This window comes from Typopeltis vanoorti, chromosome 17, assembly GCF_054136105.1.
Source record: "Typopeltis vanoorti isolate ZY-2024b chromosome 17, IOZ_Tvanoo_1.0, whole genome shotgun sequence".
Classification (NCBI taxonomy): Eukaryota; Metazoa; Arthropoda; class Arachnida; order Uropygi; family Thelyphonidae; genus Typopeltis; species Typopeltis vanoorti.
The window spans coordinates 86,002,544-86,015,021 of record NC_143565.1 but is presented as its reverse complement, the minus strand read 5'-3'; the positions used below and the strand labels follow the sequence as shown (position 1 = coordinate 86,015,021).

The window sequence follows — 12,478 nt, the reverse complement described above, 5'->3', positions numbered from 1 at the left end:
AGTGTGCAGGGAAAGTGAATGCAATTGAGTCGAGATATGATGAGCTGTGCATGTGAAGTGGGACCTCCCACAATGAGTCTCTTGACTCCATGGAAGTCTGTTGATGATGATAATAATTTAGAACAGCATATCTCTTGCACTTTATCATATGAAAACAGCAAAGAGAGTACTCTCTTGTCTCATGCCTAATTTTACATCATCTGTTCTACCTTCTTGAATTCTAACTGTATTTGAGTTGTAAGTCAGTAGTTTGAATTGAAGGAGAGATGATGTAAAATCAAAGATGAGACAATGTGTGCTCTCTCTCTCTCTCTGCTGTTTTCATCACCTGTATGGCATTGTGAAAGCTACTATCCTTCACAATGAGGTGTCTATAAATTGTTGTCTTGAGATGCTATCCTTCAGTAGCAATTTATAGACTGATTTGCTATCTCAGGAATGGTGGTTAAGATGGAAAAGTCAGTCAAAGGCAGAATTCGGGAATTGGTGGAATGTGATAGTTTATGGGGGAGGGGGGTAGCATGGTGTGTTAAAGATAGGCTTGGCTTAGTAATTTACTCACTTTTTATAAGAAAGTAATAGTTGAGTTGGATAAACAGAAATTATAGAAATTAGTAAATAGAAACATAAAGATAGATATAAATGAGATTTTGCAGCTTATAGGGTAGAACTCAGGATCGTCCCTGGAAAAGGTTGTTAGGAAGAATGTGAGGTTTAGATTCTTTTCTTTGCATGTGGAGAATGTATGAAATGTAATGCTATTAAGAGAGAGATATGATAGGTATTTAGGTATAAATACTAACAATAAGGTGATGGCTATATAATGATACTGCTGGACTTCATAGGCATTTGATAGGATAATGCATAAAACTCTATTACATATTTTGCAGCATATAGGATAATATGAAGTGGGTGATATGAATAAAATGGTAGCTGATGAACAGACATCAGAGAGTGATATATGGAGGAATACCTTTGAGAAGGCTTTATATGTGGTCTGCTGCAATTTACTTTGTACATTAATGATATAGAAAATGATACAAAACTGGATAGAGTAGTAGTAAAGATGGGGTAAAGATCCTGCAAGATAATTTAAATAAGCTGTGTGTATGAAAAGGATAATAGTTACTGGTTTAATATGACAAAATGTAAAGTTGTGCACTTTTGGGTAAAAAGATTACAAACTTGTACTACATTGATGGAACTGGTCTGGAAATTGATCAAACTAGGAATTTAGGGATGATATATAAGGAGTTGCAGTTCAGGGGTCATATTTCAGAAGCGGATAGAATCATTTGGTTGTTGAAAAACATTGATAAAACATACATAAGAAGGTTATTGTCCCTGCTTACAAGGAGAAGGCAACCAAATCCATGCACAGATTTGGTTGCTTGGGTTTCTTGAGGAATTTTTGTACCATTTCTTAAAGAAATGGTGCAAAAGGATTCACAAGCGACCAAGGATATAGAGTGGTTCTTGTGAAGATAGATTTGTGAGTTACAATGGTTTAGAAAGATGAGATATGACAGAAACATCTACAGTTACTAAAGGGATTTTATAGATTTTATGCAGAAGGAATTTTTCTATACATGAAATCCTGTCAAGTGTGTTACATATGTAATTTTCTTGTTAAATGTCAAATGTTTAAATTATTGTTTTGTTGTTCTCAATTTAAGCAACACTATACTTTATCTTTTTTTTAGAACAGTGATGACCGTTCCTGTTATTGATGGCATTGACAAAGACAACTTTGAATACCGACCTGTTTATCATGGAAACTTTCATTATAGAGGTATATTTGAATGGGGAATGTTATACAAGGAAACAGAATTGCCAGAAGAAGAAGCTAAGAAAAGAAAATATCATAGTGAGCCCTACAAGTAAATAATATTTTTTTATTAGATGTCTATAATTTTTAGAAAAAAAAAGTAGTTTGAATTTTAAGATTTCTTTATTGAAATTGAAATTATAGTTATCTACTTACCATGATTAATTGGGACTAACAAAGTATCCAACCAAATCAGTGAGCAATAGAGACCAGTTTACCCACACAAAAAAAATTACCTAAATTCTTGCAATTGTAGATATATATTGCTTTAATAAAGAATATGCTAAGAAATGTTAATTAGCTTTCTTTTTTTTTTTAAAAAAAAAAATAAGTGTTCAAATGTGAACTTAATTGCTAAATTACTCAACGGAAAAAACTTGAAAAAGTTAAATGAAAACAATTTTTTGTAAACCTGACTCCCCCCCCAAAAAAAAATAATAATAATAATAATTAACACTTAAACAAAACTGCCCATTGCATTTTAATAAAATAAAAAATAAATAAAAATATTGATTATAACATGTACTTCTTTGTTATAAAAACTTATAACTAAGAATTTAAACAAAAAATGTTAAATTAGTGTGGAAAACAGTTACTCACTTCTTTCAACTTGTTCAATTAAGTGGAGTTCTGCATTCGGATGAATAAATTTTAGGTACTATAAATCATGTCAAAGTATTGGAGAAGTTGGTCAAAAGCAAAATACAGGAATGGATAGATGGAAATGGGATACTTTATGAGGGGACCGCATGATTTTGTGAGGGTAGGTCATGCCTCAGTAACTTGCTCACATTTTATAATAGTGACAGCCGAGTTGGATAAAGGAAATGGGTTTATAGTAATACTTCTGGATTTTACAAAGGCCTTTGACAGGATACCACATGGAATTCTCATCAGTAAACTGCAGCACATGAGGATGGTGAGATGGATAGGAAGGTGGTTGATGAAGAGATATCAGAGAGCAGTTTATCATAGAATCCAAAAGAAGACCTGTGACTAGTGGCGTGCTGCAGGGTTCTGTTCTTAGACCGCTACTGTTTAATTTGTTCATTAACGATATAGGAAAGATCTGAGAGGAACTGTTCGGTTGTTTGCTGATGATGCAAAGTTGGGTAGAGCAATAATTAATATAGATGTCAAAATTTTGCAGGATAATTTGGATAGATTGACAGACTGGGCAAAAAGGAGAATGGGTGTCAGTTTAATGTGGCAAAGTGTAAGATTATGCATTTTAGGATGAAAAAGATTACCAGCTATATACCACATTGGTGGAACTGTACTCCAGGAAATGGGCAAAGCCAGAGACTTGGCACTTAAAGTTTAGGGGACACACATAGCAAAAGTGGCTTAAGCAGCTCATCAGATCACTTGATTACTGAAGAATACAGGCAGCCCTCGGTTTGCGACGGTTCGATTTACACCAATTCACAATAATGCCAGATGCCTGCGCGTGCTTTCTTACTGTAGTGTGGTCTGACTGAGAAACAATGCTAGCAGGCACTCTAGTGTTTGAGTGTTTACCGAGCTACTACGACATATATGTATCAAACCTAGTATTACTGTTGAATCTACCTAATTGTTCTATTTAATTTTTTTTACATACATACATATTTAAATTGATAAAGTACGTAATTACATACCATGTCTGATAAAAGAAGTGCAGCAAAGTTAGCAGAATTTGGTGTTAAGAAGGCGCGGGAATCAATCGCACTTGAAAAGAAGATGGAGGTGATTTGAAGAATGGAAGATGGGCAGACACGTGTTAATGTCTGTAGAAGTATGAACTTACTTCCATCGACTGTTACTACAATTATGAAAAATGCAGATAGAATAAAACAGTCTGCACAACAATCTACGGCAGTACTAAATTCAAAACGCATAAGTTATAGCAGGGGTAAAATTCATGAAAAAATGGAAAAATTATTATCATTATGGGGGGATGAACTTGAATCAGAAAAACATTCCTCTGCCTGCGTCAGAGGAATGTTTTTCTGATAACTGAGAAAGCAAAAACAATTTTTGAGGATCTTAAAAAGACAGATGGAGGCGAAGAAACATTTTTAGGAAGCAAAGGTTGGTTCATGAGATTTAAGTCTCGAAGTAAGTGCCATAGTGTCAAATTATGTGGTGAGGCGGCAAGTGCAGATGTTGCGGCAGCGGCTGCTCTTCCTAAAGAATTTCAAGACTGTGTAAAACAAGGAAGTTATCCTCCTGATCTCATTTTTAATGTTGATGAGACTGGAAAAAATTGCCATCACTCACCTTCATTTCCTGTGAAGAACGTTCTGCTCCAGGTTTTAAAGCTGCAAAAGATAGATTTACTCTTTTGTTGGGTACAAATATCTCCGGAACTTTGAAGCTTAAACCAATGTTGGTGTACCATTCACAGACACCACGGGCCTTCAAGGGTCTAAAAGCCATGCTACCAGTCTATTGGAAATGGAACAAGAAAGCTTGGGTTACACAAGACGTTTTTATAGATTAGTACACAAATTATTTTTGTCCTACCGTGCTACACTTCTGTAAAGAAAATGATTTGCCAGCCAAGGCATTGCTTCTCTTGGATAATGCCCCTGGACATCCTCAAAACCTTGCTGAAGTAAGAACATCATTGGATGTCAAGGTTGTTTACATGCCCCCAAACACAACATCACTTTTGCAACCAATGGATCAGGGGATTATATCAATCTTCAAAGCCTGTAGTATAACATTTATGGAAATGGTAAGAGTCTTGGACACTTCAGGAAAAACTATTAAAGACTATTGCGGTCATTCGATATTTTGAAGGGCATTAACAACATTGAGGCAGCTTGGAACGATGTGTGAGCAAAGTGTTTAAAAGGAGCATGGTGAAAACTTCTTCCAGCATTTATGCACGACTTCGAGGAATTAGAGCAAGAGGAGAATGTTATTAAAGATGTTACCAAGCTTGTGCAAGAGGTGGGATTGGACGATATTACAGCTGAAGATGTGACAGAAGTCTTAGAGAGCCATGATAAACTGCTTTCCAATGAAGACTTAAAAGAATTAGCCAAACAATTAAGTCAACATCCAAAGGAGGAGAAAGAAAACAAAGAAGGTCCTCTGAGAGATATAAAAACGGCTGATTTACAGCATATCCTTGCAATCATAGAGACATTGACTGATGAACTTTGCAAAATGGACCGATTGGGAATAGAGTACAAACGTAAAAAGCAGTGTAATCGCATCTATTCGACCTTACACTGAACACCTTAAAGAAAGAAAAAGAAAATCTAGGCAGTTAACACTGGATATTTTTTTTCAAAAAAAAAAAAATGCAAGTGATCCTAACCAGTAACTTCAACAAAGAAATATGTAATATCTTTTCGAAGTTTCATATTTTTTGTATATAATTTTGTTTTGTTTTCATTATTAATAATTTTATTTTAACAAATATATATGTATGTGTTATAAAAGCTTTAAATATAATAATGTTGCACATACTTAGGTGCATATTTTTTGACTACACAGAACATAACTTTGTACCTCCCATTAAAATTTAGTTCGTTTTATGCCGATTTGGTTTACACCTGTTTTTTCAGGAACGGAAATGAGGCGTAAACCGAGGGCTGCCTGTACTTTGACAAGCAGAGATAAGCAGGTTATTATTCCTCTTTATCGAGCCTTGATAAGACACCATCTTAACTACTGTGTACAGATCTGGGTGCCATGGTTTCTTGGCGATGAAGAGGAGGCAAGTGACCAAGATGATAGCAGGTCTATGGAATGAACCTTACGAGAATAGGTTGAAGATTTGTGGGTTACAGAAATGGTTGATAGGCAGAAAAGGGGTGATATAATTGAGATCTACAAATTACTGAAGGGTTTTACAAGATTAATTCAGATGAAGTTTTTCAGAACAGGTCTGGTGATGGGAGAACTAGGGGTCATCCATGGAAACTGAGTAAGAGTGTAGTTAGCAAGGGTGTTTAAACTAGGTTTTTTTTGCTTAGAGTAGTAGTGAACTTGCTAGAGTCTGTTGTGGGTACCATGACTGTGAATGCTGAATAGTTTTTTACATGATGTTTAGAGCCTCTCTCTCTCGGTCAATTTAATGCTCCTTGGAGTTGCCAAGTAATAATAATAAAAATTTTAGTTTTGTTTGGAACAGATTTACCAGCATTACTTTTTTATTTTTATGGAAGTGTCTTAACTATCCAAACAATTCATAAAATTATAGCATATTACAAAAAATTCACTTTTAAACAAAATTGTTTGGACGCTATGAAATAGCAAAACATGCACGTCTGTGTTTACTAATGAATGTAACCTCTCAATGCATGGCCACAGAATATTTTCTTGTATCTTTTTTTTTCCCTTATTATGATGCTGTTAATGTGATGTACAGTCAACCCCCCTATAACGCGATTAATTTGTACCGCGTTATATGGAAACCGTGTTATAAGAAACTCAGATTTAACGTGCAAATCAGGTTAATTCGTGCCGCGTTATATGGAAACTGCTCTATAAGAAACTCAGAATTAGTACGAATCAGATTGATTCATACCGCGTTATATGGGAACCACCCTTTAAACGATTTAAAATTTGGATTTTGTCCTCAAGAGATATAAACTTTCTTTTTAACTGTTTTCTTGTTTCTTTTGTGTCTGACATTATGCAAACCTGGGGTTAACAATTATTTTATTATTATTATATTACAACAAATAAAAAATATTACCTACAGTATTGTGTAATGTTGTCCAATTACGATAACACAAATTAAGCGAGCAAATGGCACTTTATTGAACACTAATCGTGATATGTACGTCTGCACGGATTTACAGACAGTTTCCTACTAAGTTGCACTTAAAATTGATGACAAAGTGGGTGGTTGCAACAGCGAAAGTTCGGCAGCACTATTGGATAAAAAAATTCACGCAAATACGCAACAGCCAATCATACGGTCTATTTTAAGCATTAAAACAGAGCACTGTGAACAATCTCGCATCGTTTCTTCGCTTATAGGGGAATTCCCTTATAACTGAAATTCGAAAATGGTGATGTACCTTCACCAAAAAGAAGGGAATTCCCCGTTAATTTCAACTGTAAAAATTTAACACATAGATAAATTCATGCTATAGAGAATCTTCTTAAACCAATTAAGTTGATGGAATGTTGTTGAACGGAAACCCCGTTATAGGAGGGCTGTCGCAATTTTGGCTCCGCGTTATATGGAAACCATGTTATAAGAGTACCACGTTATAGGAGGGTTGACTGTATCTTACTATCTGGAAATCATGGTCAAAAAGATTTTGTCAAGTATTTTTTTAATGCATTTCAAAAGCATAATCACAACAATGCAGACACTTATAGATGTTTAAACATATTTCTAATCATCAAAACACTTCAGATATTTTATTTCTGACTTCATTTCTGTGAATATTCTTTTGAATTTCTCTAGTCATTATCTATTAAGAGCAGTTCAGTTATTTCTTTAATTTTCATACTTATTATCATCCAAATGGGAAGGAAATCAAGAATAACACATGGATATACTCTGCTGTTTGATCTGCATATTTAAAGCTCTGATTACTTTATATCCTGTTTTGCTATCTTATCAGTGAAAACCAATCAATTGCTGAAGGTTAAAATTATCCGTCATTCAATGCACAGTTAGTGAAACTGTCTGTAGTCACAGTGAATATATCACAAAGGACATCCCTGAAAGGTGTGTGTGCGTGAAATATGTCCAGGCTTGTCTTTTTGCTACAATTTCAATAGCACTCTTCATTGCAATTTGCAGTGATGAGTATTATTGATTATAACATTTTTATGGTGAAGCAGCCATAGATGTGAGTACTGTGCATTTGTTGGGCATATTGAACAAGAAGCAGTGATGGTAGAGTTGACCATTAATAACTGATTACAAAGGGCAGCCAAATAACATAACTTAATTATTAGATATATGAAGATATTACATCCCATATCGTTTCTTAGCCGAATAAGAAACTCAAAGAGTTTCATGCCGAATATAGTAGAAACTATATATATAAAGTTCGGCGATTCCAAGCATAAACAAATACCTGGGTACTGCAGCAACTGACCCTTAAGGTAGTGCAAGCTGAGGCAACTTATGTCTAAGGTGGAGCAAGCTCCGATCACTATTCTTGATATTTACCCATAATGTGAACTTAGCTCCTAGGAGCTGTATTACTGTTCTACATTATGAGAGAAGGTCACTACCCAGACCGGTTTCAACCTTTATTGAGGTCTCATCAGTGAGTAGGTAGACCTAGTTAATATCAAGTTTGTAGCGAACAGAACTTACAACCCTTGTCGCCAAATTGAAGCCTTTGGCTCTTCATATATCTAATAATTTATTAGGACACCTCTCGGCAATACTCATAGAAGGGTTGTAAGTTCTGTTCGCTACAAACTTGATATTAACTAGATCTACCTACTCACTGATGAGACCTCAATAAAGGTTGAAACCGGTCTGGGTAGTGACCTTCTCTCATAATGTAGAACAGTAATACAGCTCCTAGCAGCTAAGTTCACATTATGGGTAAATATCAAGAATAGTGATCGGAGCTTGCTCCACCTTAGACATGAGTTGCCTCAGCTTGCACTACCTTAAGGGTCAGTTGCTGCAGTATCCAGGTATTTGCTTACGCTTGGAATTGCTGAACTTTATATATATAGTTTCTACTATATTCGGCATGAAACTCTTTGAGTTTCTTATTCGGCTAAGAAACGATATGGGATGTAATATCCCTTAACTTAAACAAGCATAACTTAAGATTTTTGTAAGCAGAAAGCTGATCACTTAATCAAAAAAAATCACAAATCATTAGCACTGAAATTGAAAATTGGATTACAAAAGTCACTCAAATTATTCCAGAATTGTGCTACAATAAACTTTGTGCATGTTGGATGCTGCATTGTTTGAAAAGGAAAATGAAACAGATGAGACTGGATGTATATGTGCAATTTCCTCAATCATTTTAATCCTGAAATGAAAATTCATTCTGTGAAATATTGCTACCCTATCTCACTAAAGGCTGAAAAAGTTCAAAACTGTCCTTTTCCTGGAAAGTCTAACTGATAAGCTTAGGCGTTGCTGGTTATTCATTACTTATTTTTTCACGGTATTAACAACACCACAAACACTTTTATCAACAAGGATGTTTTATTAACGCTAATATTTCGCTGATTTTCAAATCAGCATCATCAGAGCACAACACACATGTAAACGCGACAGTGAGTGAAACAATATAATTGCAGAAAGACAAAAGATCTAAAGTCCTATTTTTGGCACCCTCTAACGGGAAAAAAAAAAAAAAAAAAAAAAAAAGCAGCAGCAGTTATCCAGGAGTTTTTCTTAGGATAACCGTCTCCCAAATTTTTGGCAAATTAATGCAACCATATTTGTTAAGGTTGGGAGAATTCTTCAAAGCCATTGCTGACTCAAAAAATAGTCTTTCAGATCTATAACGACTCCTAAATAGCACATTCGTTTTTCTCCATCTAATCCTGTGTGAAGGAGTGTCCAAAGCGTGGTCTGCCAGTCCCGACTTGCCATAGTAATAGTAGCGAATGTATCTTTCATGTTCTTCCAGGCGGATGTTCACTGATCTTCCTGTTTGCCCATAATAGGCCAAGTCACAGTCACATGGAACTTCATACACTCCTGGGTGTGCTAAAGGGTGAAGTTTATCCTTTGGTGAGCGGATCAGAGTTGCCAGCTTGACATGAGGCTTGAAGGTGGTGCGAAGGCCATGTTTCACCAATACTTTGGCTATCTTTTCCGATGTACCTCTGATATAGGGAATAGAAATGGTCATGTTGTATTCTTGTGTATTAGGGGGGGGCAAAGTAATGGGCCTATGTAGTATTTTTTCTATTTTGTAGGGATTGTAGCCGTTGGCTAAGAACGTATGGCGCAGGTACTGGAGTTCAGTGGTCAGAGCTGTATCGTTAGAACAAATGGCTCTGGCTCTGTGTGTCAGTGTTTTTAAAATGCCGTACTGTTGGACTGGATGATGATGTGATTGTTTATGTAGGTATCTTCCTGTGTGTGTGGGCTTCCTGTAAATAGAAAAAGATAGTGATCCATCTGAAAGGCGGGTGACTAATGTGTCAAGAAATGGTAAACAGTTATTTGATTCTTTTTCTACTGTGAAGTGAATTTTGGGGTGTTGGCTGTTTAGGTAGGTGACAAAAGCATCCAAAGTGTCTTGTCCATGGGGCCAGATGGCAAACACATCATCTACATAGCGCAACCACACTAGTGGCTTGTATGTAGCTGTGGTAAGTACTTTGTTTTCAAAGTGTTCCATGTAAAAATTTGCTAACGGGGGGGAGAGGGGGGAACCCATAGCAGTACCATTAATCTGTTTGTAGAATTTCCCCCCCCCATGTAAAGTAACCTGCATTCATGGTAAATTGAAATAATTCAAAAATATCTGGGGGAAATTTAGACTTGATTAATTCAAGAGTGTCTATAAGTGGTACATTGGTAAATAGGGAGGTGACATCGAAACTAACCATTATGTCTGAATTTTTTAGGATTAGATTTTTAACCAGTGTTTTGAAATGGATAGAATTTTTTACAAAAGTAGAGGAGTTGCCAGTAAGAGGGGCAAGCGACTTCGCTAAATGCAACTTCGCTAAATTTTCCTGGAAAGGGCATGCAGCTATCCTTGTGAATGGTACTTTGCCATTTACTAGGACTCTTTGTTGAAATTGGTCAGGGTTGAATTTCCCCTATTGCTCAGTCTTTTTTTTATTTTCAATGAACAATCGATTCATTGTGTTTATGATGAGGTAGATACATTGCATTTACAACATGGTAAAGTGAGAGTGCACTATTGTGCAGGTCTCTGTCCCATTAGGCTATAAATATTTGAGTCATAAAACATTGTTCCTTTTACTTTTTGCTTTAAGCCAGTTCATTTCCACACAGTTGTCTTAAACATAATTGTCTTTCCTTTTGAGGGATCTATCCTTTTACTGCTCTTTAACAGTTTTCTATATATGTAGATAGATTCCATTCCATTTGCTCACTACTCTTCATGCAAAAAAATCTTGGCAGCTGAACTTTCAAATCTTCAGCTCTATCCTCATAGAGAGAGAGAGAACTCTTCAGACCAGTCACCATTTTGGTTAATTATGTCTTCAGAACTTCAGCTATTTGTCCACTGTCATCTCCAAATCCCTAACCTCATCGGTTTCCTCCACTCCAGTTCCATCAGTTATAATGCACAGCTCTTATATTATTTGCTTCTCAATGTGCATAATCTTACACTTTTCCACACTAAACTTGCAACCATTCTTTTTTTTGTCGATACTGTCAGTCTGTTTAGTTCATCCTGCAGGATCTCTATATAACCATTATTTGCTATTGCCCTCTTCAGTTTTGATCATCAGCAAACAACTGAATGTTGTTTGCTGAAGTGTGCCAACAGGTACACTTTGTCAGGAGTTAATGAATGTTACACAAAATTAAAAAAATAATAATAAAAAAACGAGAGGAGGGTAACCAAATCACATTAACCAATGAAAAAATATGGTGCAAAAAACCATGTCTACCAGTTGGTACTGTTACATCTGTAATGTAATGTAATGCATATCAGTGCATGATATGTAGGTCTCAGATTTTTGATGAATGAATACCAAACTTGAAGTTGTATCAGGTCTTCTTCTTCCTTTTTTCTTCTTTTACCCTGCAGTGTCAAGGTTTTTTCTATTCACTTAACTGCAACTGCACACAAGAATAATGTGGTTAGCCCTATGCCTCCTGGTGTATCCTATGTCTGTAGAAGCGTTGAGTTCTCAAGGCTGCTTTGCGGGATGAAAAACCCCAGATAAACTGGGGAGAAAAACCCTGCAGTCCACACTCAAGACTGGCTAACTTGACTATGTCTGAGAAAGATCCTAAGTTCCTCACATCAGTGATGGGAATCGAACCCAGGACACTTCTTTCCCAGGCATATGGTTGTGAAGCGCATAGCCACTCAGCTAACTGCACAGACTAATAGTATGAGGTCTTGATTTTTTATCACACCGAGTGCACAGTAGTATGAAGCATTTCAGGAGCTGCCTAAATTTTATAACAAAAAAGTTGCATTCGATCTAAGACATTTCTGTTTTTTTTTGACAGTTGGTTGTGTAAAAAGCTAATCCAGACTTGTGTTGTCTTTTCTTTTTGACATCTTTAAAAATGTCCTGATATGGATCTCTTCTAGAAATCCTATTTGGTTAGCATGACAAATGTTGCACGAACAGTGAATTTTTACGTGCTATAAGAATCTGCAGATCTTGTATAGTGGATTGAAAGCGATTGAAAGCTATTTATATCATGAAGAAAATAGATTTTTTTTCTTTAATACTGTAGATGTAAGGAAAGATGACTGTATCTTTCAAGTTCTTATTTGTTAGTTGATGTCTAACAAACAAGATTTTCTTGCACCCATATCCATTAAAGGCTAGGGTATGAATGAGGTAATGATCAGCAAGGTTTTAAAAACCAGCCCAAGACAACTAACAAACAAGACTTCAAAGGTGAAGGTGCAGTCATTCTTCTTTACATCTGCTGCAATGCCACAGACAAAAGTCTCATTATTTTTTCAGTCATGACATAAAGGTGGCTTCCTTAAAAAAAACCAGGGGTGTCCACAAAATTCACTG

General features: G+C 35.9%; 1 protein-coding gene across 1 annotated transcript in view; it reads left to right on the top strand.

Annotated features, from left to right (window-relative positions):
- Pgant7 (N-acetylgalactosaminyltransferase 7) overlaps positions 1–12,478 on the top strand; it is a 167,328-nt gene that overhangs the window by 86,415 nt on the left and 68,435 nt on the right. The window contains exon 6 of the mRNA XM_090406886.1: positions 1,704–1,880. Coding sequence (XP_090263012.1) covers positions 1,704–1,880 — 177 coding nt within the window. The remainder of the gene's footprint in view (positions 1–1,703; positions 1,881–12,478) is intronic.